Source organism: Leishmania mexicana, chromosome 12 (assembly GCF_000234665.1).
Source record: "Leishmania mexicana MHOM/GT/2001/U1103 complete genome, chromosome 12".
NCBI classification, from domain to species: Eukaryota; Euglenozoa; class Kinetoplastea; order Trypanosomatida; family Trypanosomatidae; genus Leishmania; species Leishmania mexicana.
The window spans coordinates 271053-292474 of NC_018316.1; the positions used below are offsets into that span (position 1 = coordinate 271053).

Sequence of the window (21422 nt, forward strand, 5' to 3'; positions counted from 1 at the left end):
TCTTGCTGCCCGGTTCTGCTTTTCCGAGGCCCGGGATGCGGCGCGAGGGGGCTTTCGTGTGCGGGCCGAACCGCGTTTGCCGGGTTTGTCCCAAAGATGACCGGGGGTCATATTTGGTTGCGTTGCAAGCCCCGCTTCGGAAAGGCGCGGTGCTGGGAGCGGCGGCGCTTGCCGCCTTTCTCGTGAAATCAAAGCGCTGATCGTTTGTTGTTTCATGGATTCTTTTTTTTGCGCTGGTCAATTGTTTTTTCTTTTCCTTTAAAAGCTCATTTTTGCGTCGGGGGCAAGGTGCAGGCCGGCTGGGGGTCGCCGGGCGTTCTTGGCGCGGGGTGTGTGGTGCCAAAAAGCAGAAAAAAGGCCCCGCACCTTTAACAGTGTAGCGGAAACTGAAAAGCAAGCCGGCGAAAGCATGGTAAGAGTGTTCCACATATTTCCTTTTCTACGCTGCTTTATGCATTTTGGTAGCTGGTGATGTTTTGGGTTTCCCGGTTTCTTATTAAATAGAAAGCAAACGGCTGCTGAAAGGCGGGCGCTACAATTGGCGGGTGGTGTTTGTGGGCCTGGGGAGCCATAGGATGGGGTGAAACGCGCAGCGTTGGAAAAGGAATGCGCACCATACTAGTCAGGTACGGTGTGTTTCGGGCTTTTCTGTTTTGTTTATGAATTGTGCGCTTGGAAATCAGTGTTGCGCTTTTTTTGTTTTGCCCTCCCCCCGCCTCTCTGGAACATGCGTTTTTGTCCTTGGTAGCAAACTTCTCGTTTTTCGACGCAACTCTCCAAAAGAGTGCGGGTGGGAAGAGCCTCTTTTTTTTGAGACTGAGGGGGGGGAAACAGCCCCAGAGACACGGCGTTACAGATGCACCTCCTTGAAGAAGTTGCTTCGACCACAGAGTCTTAACTTTAGGAAGCCCGCCGTCACATGAGCGTTGGGGGTGCTGCCACCCCCCTCCAACACTAAGAAGCACGCGGCTAGTCTTTGAAGGTTCTCTTTTTTCTGTATTGTGGGGATGCGGTTTGTGGGATGTTTTGGAAGATGTCTGGCAGGATCAAAAGAAGCTGAAAGACTGTCTGATGGCGGGTTTCGCCAAGCGCGTGTTGGCGGTGCTCTTTGTCATTTGACCGAATTTGGAAACCCCGGGCTTTAGGTTAAGATGCTGCATAGAAAGTAAATGTTTTTGGGTTCGCGTCCTTCCTGTGCCGTGGGTTTGACTCCGGGTTGGTGCACTCAAAAGGAAATGCAAAGCAGGCAGGACTTTTAGGGGCTGCTTGTAGTTTCTCTAACCGAGACTTGCTGAGGGGGCGGAAGCCGCGCTCGTAAACTCCTATCGTCATTCTAAAACAGTTTTGCTCCATTGTGCTGGAATCCTTTGTGTATTTTGCGTGGGTTTCTGGACGTTTGCAGAGTCTGTCTTTCCTCGTTTCTGTGCGAGGGTGGTGGTGGCTTGGTGACGACAACCGGAGATCGGTGATATCTGCCACTTCACTGCGATTTGTTTTGGCTGACAGCGAAGAGTAAATTAGGGATTTATCGCATTTCAAAACGAGGCACTGCATTTTGGCTCTTTTTTCAAGGCTTCTTGACCTTCCTTTGTAATATTGGGCAGCGTTTAGGTGTTGCGTGGGTGCGAACTGCGACGGTGAACGCGCTTGCGCCATCCATGTGATAGACGGAGCGTCAGGGTGACTCGAACGCATCCCGCCCCTGTCCTGACTGCCCATTGACGTGCGAACGCTGGGTGCCACTGTGACGGGCCGCGCCGGGTGGCGGCCGGCATAATGTGAGCTGCTGTGGGGCGACCTACGAAGCAGGGGTGGGTGGAGTTCGAGGCAGGGGCCGTGGCCAGGTGACTGAGTCGACGTTGGTGCAACGCGTGTCTACCGCAGCTTTGCACGAGGCGGTGAGTGGCCTGTGACGAGGCGGGGTAGCGTGGAGCTCGACTCATGTTGTATGGCAGAATGAGCAAGTTTGAAGGAAAGCTAGATGGGTTTGTACATGACCGGTTGAAGGGTGTTGGCGGCGGGACTGCAAGGGTTTATGCTGGAATACTTTGCGTGGGATGTTTTATCTGCCCTGGGAGCCTGTGGGTAGATTCGGATACTGCTCCCAGACTGAAAGTCCGAGGAAAAGTTATTGTCGTGAGGAGAAAATGTTGGGCTGGAGTGTGGTGATTGCTAGTTTTATTGGTGTGTTTGCAAAGTTCGAGGGAAAGAGGGTAATTTGAGTAGATTGAGGTAAGGTGCTGGCCTAAGCTTCGTCTCAGCATTTACCTTAAGGTGCCTTTGAATGGGCTACTGGCGAAGAGGTGAGCAAGTGTTCAGCGAACGAGCACAGCGAGTAGCCCTTACGCAGCGTCTTCCTGATATGGGGACTCAAGGTTTTCTATGTGGGGACGTTTAGCACTTGAGTGATATGTGCTTGGCTTTAATAGCAACCGATCGGAACTAAGGAAAAAAAACTCAGGAGGACTTTCCTCGTATAGCAGTCATGCGCTACAGCAGCTGTAGCAGCTCTGTCTGCGTTGGATGAGAACGACACGCCTATCTATAGTTTCTCGCAATCTTTTCTTGAATATACAGTATCTACTGATTTACACACGTTTTGTTTCCTTTTCTTCATTATTGCACCTACCACAGACCGATGGGGCGCACAATAATCAAGTTTGGAGGACATCCCGGAGCCAGCGCGAAGGAGAGCTCTCCTACCAGCTGCGTGGAGGAGCCCGTAAGCGCAGAGAGTGCTTTTAGCATTGTCACTGGTGAGGGCGCATGCATAGTTGACAGTACGCTGTTGCGGAAGTATTTGGCGCGGAAGTATCTAAACGGAAACGCAGAAGAGGAAAATGCCCTAGGCGTTCTCGCCGCTGAAGCTGCTAGCGCGTTTCCAGATCTCGACAGTAAGAGTATTATCTACGAGGATTGGAAGTCGTGACGTACTGTCTTTATAGTTACCCTTCTGTGCTGATTGCAAGAAAAGTGGTAGATACGAGCTGATGCATTCCTCCTTGCACAGCATCGGAGATGAATGTGGATGGATACTAGTTAATAGAAAAGCAGCAGCGACAGTAGGTCTTTGCAGCAGTCCTTTATGGCGAGAGCACGTGCTCAGCTAAACTTGCGTGCTTTTGTGACTGCGCAACACCGTCGAATCCCACCTACTATCATATCGTATTTTGATTCTCTGTTCCCACATGACGAAAGCTTCATACAACAAAGCTATTGTCACACAGTCTCTCTTAGCAACCATGGCAAATTCTGTCCGCTACCGCAACGGTGAGCAGCGCATCGTCGGGATCATCGGCGACGAGGACACAGTCACCGGGTTTCTTCTTGCCGGAGTCGGCGACAACCGAGTGATGGCTAACCAAGGGGAGAATCCAAGCGAAGGCCAGCAAAGCGGGCTTCCACCAAATTACTATGTTGTGACTCCATCGACGCCTCTGTCGGAGATCGAAGAAGCGTTTACAACCATGTGTGGACGAAAGGATATTGGGATCATCATCATCTGCCAGCACATAGCCAATGATATTCGCCATCTTATGGAGGAACACAACACTGTGATTCCTTGCATCTTGGAGATCCCAAGCAAGGGGCAAAAGTACGACGCCGAAAAGGATTTTGTGCTGGAGAAGATCACTCGTGCGCTGGGTATTCGGTAGTTCACATACGTCGCGGGTGGATTGGCAGTGTGCAGGTCTTTTTCGCTTTGTGCTTCTTTCTATGTGTCCGTTGGGAGGAGGAAGCTGGCGACCACGGCATTTCCATGTGTTTTTGGTGGTGTTATCGACTATTAGGATGGTTACTAAATGCCTGGCTTTGCTCTTCGGAGAGGTGAGACAAGAAAATACATTGCAAACTTATAGCTGGTCGTTTGCTCGACATTTTGAGGACTTGTTTTCCATTCAAAACAGTCGCGAGAATTTGACGTATATATCTGTACGCGCTTGCATGTATCGCGTCTCTACTGCCCGTACTTTATGCTTCCGAAGCTCCGGTCTTTTCAGCCCCACACACTGCTGGTCTTCTGTACATTCCTCCTTTCCAGTGTCATTTTCACATGCGAAATGCACTGGGTAGATTTTTCAGCAACAGGATCATCACCTCACTCGCTATAGCTCCGCTTTATCAGTATTATACGCTGACAACACGCACGCATACGCACACACACATACACAAGAAGAAACAGTTTTCTATTGCACATCAAAGCCCTTTTCAAGATGAGCGATTATCTTTCGAAACTGAAGGAGCACGTGGTGGAGAGCACCAAAGTCAGTGGGTGCACCCCGTGCATGGCCACTTCGACTTTCAATGCCCCGCATGAGGTTGCACGCAGGACCAAGATGCTGGGAGCCACGGACAGCAGCCTGTTGAACTTGCCGGCGTGGAAGCGCTTGCAGTCCCTGTACGAGAGGCACGGCGACGAGTCCATCCTTTCGCATTTCGAGAGTGATCATCAGCGCTTTGGGCGGTACTCGATTGAGGTTGCCCTGCAGAGGGAGGAGAACTTCCTCTTCCTCGACTACTCCAAGTCACATATCAACGATGAGATCAAGGACGCGTTGGTTGCACTGGCCGAGGAACGTGGAGTGCGGGCGTTCGTCAAGGCTATGTTTGATGGGCAGCGGGTAAATTCTACTGAACACCGCGCCGTGTTACATGTGGCGCTGCGCAACCGCAGTAACCGCCCGATCATCGTTGACGGAAAAGATGTGATGGCCGATGTGAACAATGTGCTTGCCCAAATGAAGAGCTTTACCGAAAAGGTCCGCAGCGGAGAGTGGAAGGGTCAGACGGGCAAGAGCGTTTCCAACATAGTCAACATTGGCATTGGCGGCAGCGACCTTGGCCCGGTCATGGTGACCGAGGCACTGAAGCCGTTCTCCAAGCGCGACATGCATTGCTTTTTTGTGTCCAACGTTGATGGGACACACATGGCTGAGGTGCTGAAGCAGGTGAAGCTGGAGGAGACCGTCTTCATCATTGCGAGCAAGACGTTTACTACACAAGAAACGTTGACGAATGCCATGTCTGCACGCAACGCCCTCATGGACTACCTCAAAGCAAAGAACATCTCGACGGATGGCGCCGTTGCAAAGCATTTCGTTGCCCTATCGACCAACACAGAAAAGGTTCGGGAGTTCGGCATTGATACCGCCAACATGTTTGTGTTCTGGGACTGGGTCGGTGGGCGCTACTCTGTGTGGTCCGCCATCGGCCTCTCCGTGATGCTTTCGATTGGCTACGACAACTTTGTGGAGTTCCTGACTGGAGCGCACGTGATGGATAACCACTTTGCGTCGGCACCGGTGGAGCAGAACTTGCCGATGATGCTGGCTTTGGTCGGCATCTGGTACAACAACTTTTTCGGCGCGGAGACAGAGGCGGTGCTGCCGTACGACCAGTACCTGTGGCGTCTGCCTGCCTACCTTCAGCAGCTCGACATGGAGAGCAACGGCAAGGGGGTGACCAAGAAGTCTGGTGCGGTGGCTGTGCAGACGGGCCCCATTATCTTCGGTGAGGCCGGCACAAATGGTCAACACGCATTCTACCAGCTCATTCACCAGGGCACCAAGATCATTCCGTGCGATTTCATTGGCTGCGTCCAAACACAGAACCGTGTGGGGGACCACCACCGGATCCTGATGAGCAACTTCTTCGCGCAGACAGAGGCGCTCATGGTAGGAAAGAGCGCGGAGGAGGTCCGCCAGGAGCTGGTCCAGTCTGGTATGTCAGGTGATGCCATTGAGAGTATGATTCCGCACAAAACGTTTACGGGCAACCGGCCCAGCAACTCGATCTTGGTGAATGCTCTTACTCCGCGTGCGCTGGGTGCCATCATTGCCATGTACGAGCATAAGGTTCTCGTCCAGGGCGCGATTTGGGGCATCAACAGCTATGACCAGTGGGGTGTGGAGCTTGGCAAGGTGCTTGCCAAGTCTATCTTGCCGCAACTCAAGTCCGGCAACATCGTCTCCAATCACGATGCCTCTACGAATGGGCTAATCAACCTGTTCAACACGCGCGCACATCTATGAAAGAGCCTCTTAACGCTACTATTTAGAGCTGCGACGTGTGTTCTCTTTCCTTCCTTTGTTGGCGATGCAACGGACAGGTAGCGATGAGCCGGAGCGAACTGAGTTTGCTCTGTCTGGTGTGATTGCCTCTCAGGACACGGGAGAAGCACCATATCAAAAAAAGAAAAACTATACACTGCTTGAAAAAAAAACTGAAAGTGGGCAATGGGTTCACACACAGTGTACCTATATTATCAAAAAGAGGCCTTCGAGCGCAGGACTCAAGAACCCTTGAGCCCCTCAAAGGCTGAATCAGCAACCACGGCAAAAAAAAACAAAAACAAAACACACACACATACAGCCCAGCTTCTCTTCACGAAGTATAATTTAGTTGACTACACAACTCGTTCCAGTGCGCAGACTATAAGTCTTTAAGCACGGTTTCCGAGAAGAGCGCGACAGGAGCCATAACTTCCGATCGCGTGAGAGGGGACCTTTCTTTTCCTTCGCTATTCGAGTGGCCTGAAGAGGGGGGGAGGGGAAAAACAAGCAAACAGGCGACCATTACCTTCTGGATTGTGTCTGTACAGCGCAGACTTCCTTCCAGCTTGCTGAAGCGTTTACTTTTGTGGCAATGAAGCTCTCTGGTCATACAAAATGTAAAGGAAATGGAAAGTGGGAAAAATCGATACAACACTTCTGGATCTGTTTCGCATTGCGTCTTAACTTTGCCAGACTGCCACCTCGGTGTCGAAAAGCACCTCAGTGTGAGTGTGTTAGCTACTTCCTCATCCGGGACGGTCAACTGTGCCCTGCAGGGCTGCTTCCGGTAGTGTCGCTCTTTTTCCTCCACTGGCTTTCCTTTTGTGATGGCATAATAAAAAACGCTGTGCTTGGGGGAAAAAATCACCGCTTTTCTTTTTGTTTCCATGGTGCCACCAATCGTATCAAGGTGAGTGTAGAGCTAGTGCTTCTTCTCAAGCTGCAATAAACTACTAGAGGAAGGGCAGGCACAGGCAAGCTGGAGGACTACATTGTGTGCCAACATACAGCTTCCGCGACGGCGAAGAGGCCGACTATTGTGCGGCAGCGCCGCCACAAACGATGCGGCGCACGGGAACTCGCTGTTTCTTTAGCAGCTTCACCAGGGGCTTCTCCAAGGGGTTTTGGAGGGACGCTGGCGGTACCTCTGGTGGGTTGGGCGGCAGCAGTGGAAGCGGTGGGGCCAGTCTTTTTGGCCACAAGGGCGGAAGTTCTGGTGGTAACGGCGGCAACATCTTTGGTGGGTTTGGTGGCGGTAGCGGTTTCCCGCCTGGCGGGCCGCTCGGCGGATTCTTGGACAAGGCCCTCGAATGGTGCAGCGAGTCGCACGCTCGCGACATTGCACGCGAGATGGGGGTGGATCTGCGCGACATCCGCTTTGAAAAAACACCAGAGGGTGGAATGAACGTCATGGTGGATGCTCCTAGGGCGACACCACTGCAGATTGAGCAACTCGGCAAACGTGTGCAAGAGGAGTGTCCGGTGGCGCGCTTCCGCAAAACTCAAGTCAACTCACCGAAGCATGAAATGAAATGGGTGCAGCTGCCACCCCGGTACGATCGATGACAGAGAGGCGGCACGGATGAACGAAAACAAAAGAAACGCCTCTCGTGGCTGCCCTGCAGCATCTCTCTTTCCACCCCATCACATTTGTTATTTTTCCTACGGGACACCAAGATCTCGAACACAGAGGCGAACTTGTTGTCATGAGCAAAACGTGGACCTCGTTGGCGTACTCTCTCTCTTGCGTGTTCTTTTTTCTACAGCTGGATTGTTTCATGACTATGTGCACGTCTGCGGACCCATCGCAAGTTTAGTCGATCTACCGAAAAGCCCAGGGCGTTGGCTGCCTTTTCGCTATCGCCCCTCGTGGGCGTGCTGGTCTCTGCGATGCCAGTGCGCTACCTGGGTCTCCCTCACGCTCTGCGAGGGGTTGGGTGGGGAGCTCTGGACTCGTTATGTGTGTCCTCATGGCAGTGGCGTAACTGAAGCTGTGCACGTGCGTGTGCGACGCGCAAACAGCTGCTTGCAAAATCATACGTATTTCCTCAATCCTGCGCCTCTCATTCCTTCTCTTCGTTAACCATCCTTTTTCTACTGTCGACAACGTCGTATCCATGATTCGGGAACCTGTGCTGCTACAACATTCGCATGCAGACACCTTCCCCTATCGCCCCACGTCATCGGTTTCGCACACACTCGCACCCGCCGTCAAAGGCTCTCCACTCCCACTTTTTACTTGAAAGTTGGCCTTTACCTTTCTCTCTCACACCAGCTAATATGACGGACACCGCTTCCTGGAGCACTACCGCCCCACGTCGCGCTTCCGGAGAAGGCACCTTACAGCGTCCAGCACGAGCCTGGAAAGGTCTACTACTGGTGCACGTGTGGGCTCAGTCAGAAACAGCTCTCCTGTGACGGCTCTCACAGCGTGTGCAGCGAGCAACACGCTGCGGCGACGCTGCCAATGACGTTCACAGCAAAGGAGGCGAGTACAGCGTAGCGCTGCGGCTGCGAGGTTACCAAGAACCTGCCGTTCTGCGACGGCTCTCATCAGTCTGCTTGAGCAAGGGAAGCTCTCAGAAGACAAGAGTAAGTGGTCCGACAGCACTGGTGAGTCGAAGGGGCGACTGAGACGCGGCCGACGTACATGGACTACTGACGAGGGTACGGTGCCACGCTGCAAGGCAGTGATGGGTAAAAGGTTTAGTAGCGTGTGCTGTCTCACATTCTTGTGCCCGTATGTCCTTCCTAATTCTAGGCGGACGGAGATAGCCGTCAGCTCCCCAAGGTCTTTTCTTCCACTTGTTCCACGACGGCCTCCTCCCTGCACCCCCCCTTCCCCTCATCTTTTTCCCTCCGTCGTTGCCCCGACTTCACACTTCCCGGCTCCTCCTCCTCCTCACAGATTTCTTTTCTTTTTTTTCTGTTTGTCTCTCTTGTTTCCCATCAACTTCCTCGTGCTCATGTTGCTCCCGCTCCTTCCCCTCCTCCTATTCACTTACATCTTTCGCTTTCCCCGTTGCCGGTGCGGATCCCTGAAGTCCGACTTATGTCGCTTCTCCCTTTTTTTGTCGTATCCGAGGACTGGGGCACACCACCCACGGATCCACGAAAGGGTGAGGGGGGGGGGCGGCACAGACAACCACAACAAAAACAGGCAACAACTTAGTGCCTTAGCCGGCTTGTGATCTCCTCCTTCCTTCCGCTTCCTTTCTCTTTCTGTGCGTGAGTGTGCATGCGTTTTTTTTTTTTTGGAACGCAGGTTACTACAGAACGTAACTGTTGCTTGTGCTCCAAGCGTTGTAAGCCGTTTTACTCACCTGCGCTGTGCTGTGCTGCGCGGAGTGTGTGTGTGTGTGTGGGGTAGTCATGGCTGCCACGCGCGTCGAACAGGAACCCTATCTGCACCCAAGCACCAGTGTGTGCACACGCTCTCTTTATCCTAGTACGTAAAAAGGTTGAAACGTTAGGGGTGCGGCTGGCTGGCCCACAAGAAGATACCCTTGACGATTACTCGTTCTGAGGCAAAGAAGAGTCAGAGCACTTCTTCGGCAAAGCCCGCGTGACTCGTTTTCTCTTCTCCCCCCTCCCCCCACGACATCTCAGCTCATCTCTCTTTGCTCTCTGACTGGCTTATGCTCTCGTAGCCGTTGGGGGAGGGGGACGACTTTTTTTTTTTCGTCTTGTTTACCTTTCCTTCCCTCTATGCATGTGTGTGTGTGTGTGTTTTACCTTGGCTCTGTAGTACAGACTGGATGTCGACCGTGCCGAACAGAAAGAAAAACAGAGGAACAGCTTTCCCTCGACCACCACGTTCCAAACGAGCGCCCTTCGGACTTGGAGTCGGCAGTACCACCTCCGATGAAAACGATGAGGTGCTACTCTGATGATTCAGCGTGTAGGTGGAGACGAAGCCTGCTGACCTCGGAAGAGCATCCGTGGGATGACAGAGGCATGCTGATGGAAGTGCTCCCTCTCTCGCCAGCAGTCGCGACTATCTTTCACGGGATGGGATAAAACTGGAAGCGTTCAGTGCTACTCGCCATCACGTCATGACATGTTCACTTGCTTTTCTTCTTTCTCTCCCCAGCCCTTCCCTTCTGTTTGTTGCCTCTTCATTGGAGGGTATTTTTTTTTGTATCATCTCACTCCGAGTCGGCACAGCGCATCTGCCGACGGTCGGCACCGGGGTGGCGTCTTCCTTGTCGACGTGGCGCTCTAGCCTCCATAGACCATTTCCGCTCGCTCCCCTGTGCAGCACAAAGGGCCGGCGTCAACGCACGTCTGCCTTTATATAGATCCTCCAACATACTATTCGTTTCCTGTTACACATAGACGACCTGATCGCATGCGTCTTGTCATCCTGTGAGCTCCCTCCCTTACACTGATGCCCGTCACTCTTTCTGCTGACGCGGTGCTACCGTCAACCGAAGCTCCTTCACCAGTCGCTGAAGCGCACGGGTATCGCTCGCTGCACGGTGACTTCAACTACTACCCCACAAGCGCACACAAGCGCCGAGCGCCGTGTGAGGCGAGCGGCGGGGCAGGTGTAGGGACAACGAACCGCGTGGCAGAAGTAACTCTGCCTCCTTCCACGCATTGTCGGGCCGGAAGAGCAGACACCTCTCCGAGCCCTTCCGGTCTGAGCAGTAGTCCGTCGCAAGGGACGCTGGATATCGGTTCGCTTGCGCGGTGCTCTTCGTCACATCCGCTGGCATCCACGCCACATGAGGGAAATGCTGCTCTAAAGTCCCCTTCTGTATCGCCGAGCTTCGCAAAGACCGGGGCACCGTTGCTTCATCGATACCGCACCTCCCGCGCGAACATTTCACCGCTGGCACTACACCGAAGCACATCGCTGCCATCGCAAGCCAGTACTTGTACCTCTGTCGCGACGGGCGTGACCACGAAACGGCTAAACAACATCCGACGCAGCCTTCTGCACACCCGCTCAGCGGCACCCTCAAAACCCTACACTGTGCCAGGGGGACCCAAAGATGATGGGGTTGCGGGGGAGGCGGTGTTGCAAGAGTCGCGAGTTACCCCGCTGCGGGCCCAGCAGCTCCTGCCATCTACCTCTAGTTTCTCTCGCAAGAGAGCCGACAAGGTCGATGCAGAGGTGCCACTGACATCTGTTCGTCTAGTCGGTGCTGCACCTGCGTCATTATCGAGCTTAAAGAAAAGCGCCGTATCTCCAGTAGAGCCTGCCGCGGCATCAAGGCGCGCGACAGGCACGCCGGGCGTGAGCGGTGTGCTTGTGGAAGGCGAGATATATGGGAAAGGAGAAGGCCAAGATGTCGGGACGGTATCTTTGTCTGAGCAAACGTATTCCAGCTCGCTGCTGTCGAGGAGCGTGACCAGTGGACTTTACTGTCACGATAAGAGCTGCATGCACAGCGAACAATCCATCTGCGAGTTTATCCAGATGCAGAGAGAACTGCGCCGCTGCTACACCACGATGGAAAACTATGAAGTCGTAGTCGCGCAGCTCCGTGATGACTGCGCTTTATCCAGGGCGCAGCTTTGCCGATTTCAGCAGGAGTACGCGCAGCAGGGGAGGGAGGTGGAGGCGTCAGTGCGGGCGGAGCTCACGGACCAGACAAGTGGACCACTTTTGGCGCCACGACAGTCGGAGGCGAAGGATGGATCGTGTCTGAAGACTTCGGGGGGGCCAGACCGTAACACAAAGGACGCCGCAGAAGAATGTCTTAGGGACACGTGGCAGGCTACATTAGATGAGCTGCGTCGTGCTTTGCGGAAGGAGCAGTCGGGCCATGCCGAGTGTCTCGCGCGGCTCACGGAGGCGCTGGCGGCGAAAGCACGATGGAAGTCGCGCGCCGTCGAATTGCTCAAGTGGAGGAAGCAGGTGTGTAGAGAAATGCATATGTCCTCGACACCCTCATCTTCCTCGTTTGCAGCAGGCCCAAGTGCCATCGGCACATGTGGGGGGCTGCCAGGGGTATCCACGATCGGTAACTGCGCAAGCGACTTCCAGGGCGAGCCCAATGCAGGGAGCTCGGCCTCTGATATGTCACCGCCGTCCCAACGCCTTTATGGTCCTCCGTCGCCCTACAAACCACCTCCGTGTGTCTCGTCGCCGTCTGAGGCCGGAAAGCTGCGCAGTTCTATGGCGTCGGAGGCCAGCACTGCTTTGCCAGCTTCGCCCTACGAGGAGGGCACCGGCGATTGCGCGGCGGACAAGGAGAACGAGAAGGACAGCAGCGGTACGCCTGGTGTGGATATGAGCTGTCAAAGTGACTCGACGGCGGCGAGCTTCTTGTCCCCAAGCACCACCCCAGCTGGGCGCGTTGCGAAGGCTGTGGGAAGCGGTGCCGTTGTAGTGTGGCCGCCGCTCGCGGAGGGGCAAGGGATGTCCACTGGGAAATGTGCCGAGTCGTCACGAACGCAGTCATCGACAATAGCTAGCGCTCTGGAATCCGGAGACTCAGCACTCTTGGATGATGCTGGAGGACAGAGGCTGAAGCCTTCACCCCCAACCAGCTCAGTCTCCCCTGGTGTGCTGCCGAGTAGTGCAGGCTGCTACACCACGAGCGCCATTGGAAGTCGCACGCAGGACGGTTGTCGGCCATCATTGGTGGGCTGTGAGAAGGCCGTGATGGCAGCTGAGCCCCTGCGAGTCATGCCGGATCCGTTCGCCTTTCCAAGGCCGCCGCCATCTGGTGGTGTGGCGTGTACTATTCATAGCGTTTTGTCAACATCAGATGGGTTGCCCACTTTGTGCGACGGCTCTGCCGCCATGGCGCCTGGCGCTGCGGGGAGGCAATTCAAAGAGCTTCTTCGCGCGTTCCTTGACAAAGAGCAACAGGTGGCGCTGATTGCAGAGGAGAGAACCAAGTACAAACGGCTCTACGAAGCAACACGAAGCTGAGAGTCCGCCCAGAGGACGACCACCGTGCCTGCCCCCGCTGGATAGGGTCCGTTGTAATCTTTGCTGCAGCATAAACAACGACCCTGACGACGAGGGATACCTCAATGCATGGTGTCAGGGTCCAGCACACCCACTCTGTCTGGGGGAAGCCGAGCAAGCCCCCTCCCCTGTCCTTGCCACTGTCGAGCCACTGCTGGTGGTGACAAGGCCGAGTACCTGCGACCTGGGGAAGCCAGGGCAATGTATAGCTGCTGATGTCGCGCGACCAGGTCCTGGCTGACGCTGCGTGGGGTGGCCTGGAAGAGTGAACGCGCTTGCGCCATCCATGTGATAGACGGAGCGTCAGCGTGACTCGAACGCATCTCCCCCAGCCCTCAGAATAGACACGTTGAAGTAACGAATGGGCTACAGGAAGCACCGAACAAGGGGTGGTGGACGGCGCAGCTCATCTCCATCTTCCTGACGGCCTCTTTTTCCCCCAATCTAGCTCCGAGACGGGGCCTTCCTTCTGCGGACATTGCAAAGACGGAGCATGCATAGAGGGAAGAGGTGCGGTCCACAAGACGGACGTCAAGAGTGCGCCGATTGGCACCTGTGTTGAGCACGACGGCATTCCAAGAAACAAACGCAAAACAAAAACAAAACCCACGTACGCAGCGCATAACGGTGGCTTTCACACGCCCTTGGAGGGATGCCGATTTTCGATTCACCCATTCGTGCCCCCTTTCTGCCGTGGTGGTCTTCTCTGTATGTCGCATCCTTGTCGCCATGTGCCTGTGCGTGCAGGCTCGACCGGTGAGACAGGCCCCCTTACATGAAGGCATGTCGGGGATCCTTTTTCAATTCGTTTTCGTTTTTTTTTTCCCTGTGCGAGAGGGGGTGAGGAGGGTGGGTGGGTGGGAGGGGAGGGACGCTCTGCCCGCTGTACGCCGGCGGTGCCCGGTCTCTCTCGGACAAGGAAAGCTGGCAAACAAAAAAACCCACCCACCCACCCACGGAGCATCTGTCACTTCAATGGACGCTTCGCCGTCTCTTCTTCACTGCAACGAACTTCTCCACTGCTCTTTTTTTACACCTCGTACTCCCTTCTGCTACACAAGAACTCTCCCCCCCCTCACGCCATATTTATTCAACTCTGCCTGTACCACTGGGCGGCAGTGTACTCCTCGCTCCAGTCTGTGTCATCAAGCTACCTCGTCTCACATTCTGCTGTTGCCCCCTTGGTTTAGGCTCCCCTGATTTCCTTTGCCCCTCGCCCCTTTATTCAGATTGTGACTCTCACCTTCCACAGTCATCATGCGCGCCACTCAACGCCGTGTTTCCCAGGTGGGCCCCCGTCAGGCGGTGAACGACCTAGACCCCACCGGTTTCACCATCCAGCCGATGCAGCTCCTTATCGGTTGCGCCGCCTTTATAGTGACCATAATTCTTCTGCACTTCTTCGTGAAGCTCGCGGGCAAGATGTAAAAGGGCCGGACCGTCTTGGTATGACACAGGCCGTCAAGGATGGTCTTGTCGTTGCTTCTTGGCCCATTGTGTGCATGCACATGTGCGTCAGGGATGTGGATGCGTTTCGTTTGTTTAATGATGGGTGCGCGTACGGACACACGACAGTCTGAGTGTGTATATCTCTGTGGGCCGAAGAGGAGAAAGCACACCGTGGCACCACTGCGGATCTGCAGAAGTGTGGACGCACGCGCCCCGCTTATGGAGCGGTTCAGCAGCGGGGTGCTGGGGAGTTTTGCGTGTGGGGTGAACACTGAAACCGACGTTCGCGGGCGCTTTCGTGACGTGTGTTCCAATTTCCTGACTCTGTCAGAAAAGAACGACCTGGCTAGATCAGTCCATCGGCTTGTCGGGGCAAGTGAGTGCGGTAGTCCTACATGGATGGATTTTGGCGTGAAGTTGTGCATGTGTAGGTGGCGGACTGTGTAATGTGCACCATGGACTGTAGGCGGCTGGCGGCAGAACCACAAAGAAAAGAAAACCACGTTGCGTCTCTGATTGGGCTCTGTTTTTCATGAGACGTGAGGCGACCGGCAAGCGTCGCCAGTGGTGTGCCTCGCTGACCTCAGTGGAGGCATCACAGGATTTGTGCAGGCTGGCGAGTGGGAGAGGGGGTGGGGGGGAAGCTTGAGAAACTTGTTGCGTCGCCCCTACCGTGCAGTGTCACATCAACCATGGGACGTGCTTCTCTCCGTTCGTTGTTCCCCACCTGCGGTGTGGCCTGTGCGTCGTGGCTTTATCGACAAACTCACCCCAGCTCCGTGTCTCTGTTGGTGAAGGCCACGAAAACCGGTAGAGGTGCTTGCGCGTCTGCCGCGGTTGTTGGCGCTTTCTCTTTTTTTTTTCTAAGAAGAAAAGGCGGAGAGTGGGACTCACCCGCTCCGTGCATGCGTGCGTCTTTTGCCATTTAAGGCCCAAACGGGCGAAGCGGGACACCACCCGCCACGGAGCAAGACAAACAAACGAGAAGGCTCACATGGGGCTTTTGTGCTTTGAGGGGGGGGAGGAGGGGTCAAATCGATGCATGGTTCCTCTTTCCACTGTCACCACCAGGAGGGCCTCTGTCTACCGTGTGCCCATTGAGCGGGGAGGACAGCACACAGGTCAGGAGTTGTGTGCGTGGGACTGGTGGGCGAACGCTGGTGCATGGATGGGATTCCTCGCTCCTCATACAAGCAGCAGTGCGGGCCTCACCTGTTTTCTTTTTTTTCTGTGTCTTCTTGCTCTCTGGTTGCTGACGGCTTCGTGAGAGGTGGTTTAGGGCTGCATCAAGCTGGAAGGTCGATAGTGCTTCTGCCGCCACCGCACAATGACGGACGCACCAGTCCCACTGGTGTGGTAGTTACATGCCCACTCACTCTCTCCTACTGCCCGCACACACACACACATATACTTCTCTGTCGCCGCACCATTTTTCGGTTCAGCAGCGCAAGCGCACCTTCTGCAAAGCGTCCGCGAAGGTTTTTGCGCAGCTGCCTATTCATCCACGCAGATACTCCCACATACCACAAACACATACACGCGACGCAACACGTGAAAAGGTACGCTTCTGGTATAGAGCATACATCTTTCTGCCTCCAGTGTGCGCTTCCTCGCTCCGCTTCAAAAAAAAAACCCGCACCCAGCCGAGTCCACGAAGGCCACTTTTCGACAGACGTGGTCCGAGGGCCCCCCCCCCAACCCCCTCCTTTCCCGACCAACGGTGTGTGTGTGTGTGGTATGCCGATACCTTTGCCATCTCGGGGCTTTCTCCCTCTTCTCTTCATTCCTTTTTTTTTCTTCGTTTCTTCCTTCTCTCTGGACGGCCGCGGGTAGGGGGTGCCAATCGATGCCGCCAAAGCGAAAGGAAGTCGCCAATGTCGCTGAGGCAAGGCGAAGCGCAGCGACTGTGAAGCGGCGGCGCGAGGGGCAGCGCAGCGAGTTCTCGTCGAGTGCGCTGCATTCGACGTTTGAGGCACACGTCACCGCCGCACAAAATTCGTTCCTGCGAGGTGACTCACAGGCAGCAGAGCACGAGGCGGTGCAAGCGCTCCGCATCCGACCCACCGCGCATCTCTTTGCCCTGTTGGCGGTGATTGCGGAGTCGAAAGGAAAGTTTGACCAGGCCAGCGACTTCCGGCTCCTTCAGGCCTTCTTGGCTCGCGACATCGTTCTATGGGAGGAGCTGCTGCACGATTTCATGACACAGCAACTCTACTACAAATCCGTGGTTTGCCTGCAGCGGATGTCAGCGCTGGAGAAGAACCAGGAGCGGTACCGTGCGCTGCAGCTGCAGTTGGCAGATCTACTTATTGGCCTGGGCGAGATTCGAAGAGCGTCGAATGTGTTGGTGCCGTTGTGGAACAGCAGCCGTTGCCGCGACTTTGAGGTGTTCGCTCTCCTCTCGTCTTTGTACTTCCAGCTCGGCAAGTGGGCATCACTCCAGCGGCTGATCGAGAGCAGCGTCAAGCACGCTTTTCAGCTACTGCCAACGGGTGAGGTGACAGGAGCGACAACGGCGGCGGGGGAGACGATGGGACACGGAGGGGAAGCAACTGCTCAAGTGTCGTCTTTCACTCCAGGCACGGAGCAGCAGCTGTCCTCACCCCCGCCGGACTCGTCGATCTCAGAACAACCCGTCTCAAAACGCGTTCGCTTCTTTGGCATGGACGTCGGGGAGGGCGGGACAGCAGCGCCCGTCACAGCGGACCTCACTGCCCCAACTGCGCCGACGTCGTTGTTTCCTGCCGAGACTTCGCTGGACGAATTCAGGTTTGACGACTTCATGCCACCTGCCTCGCCTCTCTCACACCCACCGTCGTCCCACCGCCCTGGGAATGCAGCTAGCAGCATGGGTGCGCACCGCGGGGGCGTGGTCCATCAACTTTACGGGGAGCGAATAGAGCTGCGCAGCCCGCAGGACCAGAAGAACTTTCTCACGCTTGTCAACGTCCATGCCGAGCTGCTCAACGAGCAGGGGAACTTCTCCGACACAGTGCAGCTGCTTCATATGGCGGCTGGCTGCCTTGATGTCGACCTGATGGAGCTTCCGCCGGACCTCCTCGTGCGGCTTGGCGTGGCCTACGCGTTCCTTGGCGGCGTCTATGAGCAACCATGCCGCGACGTTTTTCAGCACTTGGTGGCGCACTGCTCAATGGAGGACTATGGTGACGTCCTGCTGGATGCGGCCATGTCGCTGCAGAAGGTGAGCATGCATGCGGAGGCGGCACAGGTGTACGTGACGCTGACCCGGTACCATCAGTTTGTCTACGACCGTGTTCGCAGGCAGGTGGATGTAGCGGAGGCGGAGCTGACGTTGATGCAGGACACAGCTCCGTTGGACCAGGTGCAGGCGGCCGCAGACGCGTTAAAGGCACTCAAGGCGGAGGAGGCAGACCTCAAAACAGTGCTAGCCGCTGCTCTTCAAGGACAGGCTCAAAGCGCGTACGCGAGGGAGCTGTACGAGGAAGCAAAGGAATACGGGGAGCGCGTGCTACAGCTAGAGCCCACCCATCTGCAGGCACGTCTCCTGCTCGGTCGCTACTACTTCTATCAGCGCAAAGACACAGCCGCCGCCGTAGAGGTGTTGACGCCGTCGAAACACGAGCCAGCGCTCCAGCGCATTCAGCTCGGTGTGTTCCTCGTTCACGTGTTTCAGCGTGCGAAGCGCTACGTCGAGGCGATCGCCCTCGGCGTTTCGATTTTCGAGCTGCTGCTGTCCAGCGAAGAGGACGGCGACACCCAATCTGTCGCACCTGGCACGCCGTCGCGTCGCAGCGGGGCCTCTCTTTACCTGCCGACAATGACGCGTGCTAGTTCAGCCATCATACCTGCATCGAGTCTGGCCGGAATGGTGGGCGGCAGCGCCTCGGCTGGGGGCAGCAACGTCGCCGCACGTACCTCCTTTTCGTTAGCTGCGTCTATCAAGGCGTCCACTTCCGTTGCACGGCAGCAGCTCGCTCGCCGTGGACTGGAGTCACTAACGACAACCGTCTACGGGGCCTCTGCGGCGGCGTCGCTCGCCGCCGGCTGGGATCGACGGGAGGAGGAGGGGCAGCTTAAGGACACCTCGACGATTTTCCGTTTCAACCGCCGGCGCCGCCGCCCTGGTGGCGAGAGGAAGGTGGCGGACGGTGCCCTCTTGACCGATAGGAAGCCTGAAGGACCTGCCGGAGATGCTGGTGAGCGAAGCGGCGATGCTACTGTGCACGGCGAGCCAGGGGCCACTCGGCTCAAGACGGCCGAGGAGCGGCGCGCGGCTGTCATCAGCATGGAGCCGGCTGCCTTCTGGCCTGCTGAAGAGGGGGGGGAGGGTGATGGGGCTGAGGAGGACCAGGCGGTATCGAGCAGGGTCAAGCCAGGAGCAGACAAGAGCAGTGCGACGCAATCTATCAAGGAGGAGGACGGCGGCGACAGTGAGGAGGACCGAAGTCGCGCTGACGCTCTTCACCCCCCTGTAAAGCGCGACCGAGGCGGTGAAAGAGTCACCGACACAGCCGCTGCCGAAGCGGAGGTGGTGAAGACATCATCAGGCGTCGAGGGCAAGGGCGCGGGGAAGAGGGCGAAAAAGGCGAGCGCTGGCGCGGGCGTGGGCCGCTCCAACAACACGATAGTGGGGGAGCGGGACAGGGACCTGGCAGAGTTGGAGGGGTTCCTGACAGAGGGTGAGGCGATTGCGAACACGGAAGCGGAGCTGGCCGAGTCGTCTGGAAATGCGAGGGAAGTGGTCGTAGGCCCGATGCGGGATGATGAGCAACACGACGAGGACGCGGTGGACGCATTGCCGGAATCCTATGAGCTCCCCTCGCTGGAGGAGGTCAGCAAGCAGTTCCAAGACCCGGTTATGGCGCAACTTTTTCTTGATGCCTCCAGCTTCACGCCCGGAGGCGGGGTGCGCGGCGGGGAGGGGCAAGACAGTACCCAGAATCCATGGGCTGACTTGGCGGAGGCGAACCACAACGCCAGTGCCGGTGCCGGGCTTCCGGCTGGCACGGGGCTGGGGGACAAGGTGACACTCCGTGAGGCTGTGGCTGTGCTGGGCAAGGTGGGTTTCATCGCACTCGCCGTTGCCGTTGTGGAGTGCTACAGTGCGGTGGGCCAGTTCACGGAGGCGCGGGAGTTCGCGTTTGTCTCACTCACTCACTTTGCGCAGAAGCGCCGGCTGCGGCAGATGGGAAACGGACTCGAGCGGCCGCTGCGGCTGGCGGTACTGCGAGCCGCACTCGCTGCGGGTGAGAGCGAGGATGCTTACCGGGTAGGACTCCGGCTCCTGCAGCAGGACACCGCCGAGGACAAGCGCCATGAGGTGGTGGAGCTGATGCACAGCGTGCTGAACCGCTGCTACGATCGCAGCTCCATCCTGTACCGCGCCGTTGCTGACGGCTACAATGACCCTGCGCTACTTGTGCTGCTGGCCAACCGATATCACCAAACGCGCAGCTACACACGCGTGCTGAACCTGTACCTAATGGCACTACGGGAGAGGCCCTCAGACATTCTGCTCAACTTTATGGTGGGTCTCTCCTATCTGTTCTGCAGCCACCGAAAGCGAACTCGGTCTCGTGAGGCGTGCGTGTCGGCGGCCATCTACTACCTGACTCAATATCAGCAGCTCCGCCTGGCTCTCGAGCCAGCTGTCGGCATCGGGGAGGTACTCTACAACATTGCTCGCGCTTTGCAATTTCTGAAGTTGTACTATTTGTGCATTCATTTGTATGAGCGAGTTGCATACGACTTGTGCCCGCCGGAGGAGTGCACCATCGCTCTGCAGCGCGCCGCGCGCGTGAACCTCTACTTTGTATACCGCTGGGCCTCGGGAAATCGAACGCTGGGGCTGACGGCCCTGCAGCCGCGCAGCGTGCCCAATGGCACACCTGTGGCATCACCACGGCCGGCTAGCCCTTTCCGTCTCAAGGCGGACGGCGAAATTCTTAACATGCCAAGTCAGAGTGCACCTTGAGGCCATAAGAAAGTCTGCGTGTAGATGTTGAGCACAACATGGTTTTCAAGTCGCGTTACGGGGATGAGAACGTTACCCTGGGTGGTGGGGGTGGTGGCGGCTGCCTCTCTGCATCCGCGAATACACGGCCACAAGATAGGGGCACAGAAAGATAACAGAACAGCAGTTCAACATAGCCACTCTCCCCGCCTCCCCATCTGGGCACACGTTTGTGTACATCGATGCGTGACTCGCGTAGGTGGACGCCTTTCGAGAGTGACGCCGGCGAAGCCACAGCGACGAGACACACCAAGCCGGGTACTGCCGACTGACCAGGGGGAGGCCTATGCCCTTTTGCCTTTTCCATCGATTCAGACGCATTGCACGCCACATGCCACACGAACATACAAGCAGATACATTCGCCACACGCCGCCCCTCTCCGTCCCGCCGTTTTCGTGTTTTCGCCTCCCTTCTCCTCCGTTCCTGCCCCCGCCTCCGTTTCCTTTTTTTTCGCAGTTTTGCACGATGCCCGGATGACGGGGTAAGGGAGGAGGAGGAGGAGGGGAGGGTGGCACACCTCCGTGCGTGATATCTCAGGGTACATCGCCCCCCTCCCCCTATTCTGTGTGGGGAAGGCAAGCAGTCTGCAGCCTGCCCTCCGGGTATTGGCTTCGGTTTCTTCATCTCGGCGGAGGCATCGGGGGTGCTGCTATGGCGCAGATACTTGCTGCCATGACGCTTGTACCAGGCCACGGCGAATTGTGTCGATGATACAAGTATGAGCATCAACCCACTGTTTTTTCCGCTTTAGCTGCGCTGCGGTGCTATCGAGCCTAATCCTGGACCTGGCTTGCGCTGCCTGCAGTGGAATGGGCATGGGCTGAACGGCGCCACACGGCGTTGGTTCGCCAAGTTTCCGGGACATGGCCATGGTGTGACAGATTTCGGTGAACGAGGGGGTGTTGGTGTGGTTGCATGGGGGTATTCGTCGGTGTGTGTGTGGTTGGACGGCCACGCTGCAAAAAAAAATCACGAATACGCGTGCGTACCAAA

The 21422-nt window shown here is 56.2% G+C and overlaps 5 protein-coding genes across 5 annotated transcripts; all 5 read left to right on the top strand.

Moving 5' to 3' along the window:
• Nucleotides 1–3242: 3242 nt before the first annotated feature.
• On the top strand, nucleotides 3243–3656 carry LMXM_12_0520 (putative vacuolar ATP synthase subunit; the record flags this gene model as incomplete). The annotated part of the gene is made up of 1 exon (XM_003873108.1): nucleotides 3243–3656. The coding sequence occupies one exon, from the start codon at nucleotides 3243–3245 to the stop codon at nucleotides 3654–3656; it is 414 nt and encodes a 137-aa protein (XP_003873157.1).
• Nucleotides 3657–4214: 558 nt separating this feature from the next.
• On the top strand, nucleotides 4215–6032 carry LMXM_12_0530 (glucose-6-phosphate isomerase; the record flags this gene model as incomplete). The annotated part of the gene is made up of 1 exon (XM_003873109.1): nucleotides 4215–6032. The coding sequence occupies one exon, from the start codon at nucleotides 4215–4217 to the stop codon at nucleotides 6030–6032; it is 1818 nt and encodes a 605-aa protein (XP_003873158.1).
• A 1083-nt stretch (nucleotides 6033–7115) lies between these two features.
• Nucleotides 7116–7619, top strand: LMXM_12_0540 (conserved hypothetical protein; the record flags this gene model as incomplete). The annotated part of the gene is made up of 1 exon (XM_003873110.1): nucleotides 7116–7619. One exon carries the CDS (start codon nucleotides 7116–7118, stop codon nucleotides 7617–7619), a length of 504 nt encoding a protein of 167 aa, XP_003873159.1.
• A 3826-nt stretch (nucleotides 7620–11445) lies between these two features.
• On the top strand, nucleotides 11446–12945 carry LMXM_12_0550 (hypothetical protein, unknown function; the record flags this gene model as incomplete). The annotated part of the gene is made up of 1 exon (XM_003873111.1): nucleotides 11446–12945. The coding sequence occupies one exon, from the start codon at nucleotides 11446–11448 to the stop codon at nucleotides 12943–12945; it is 1500 nt and encodes a 499-aa protein (XP_003873160.1).
• A 3334-nt stretch (nucleotides 12946–16279) lies between these two features.
• On the top strand, nucleotides 16280–20389 carry LMXM_12_0560 (conserved hypothetical protein; the record flags this gene model as incomplete). The annotated part of the gene is made up of 1 exon (XM_003873112.1): nucleotides 16280–20389. The coding sequence occupies one exon, from the start codon at nucleotides 16280–16282 to the stop codon at nucleotides 20387–20389; it is 4110 nt and encodes a 1369-aa protein (XP_003873161.1).
• Nucleotides 20390–21422: the final 1033 nt, after the last annotated feature.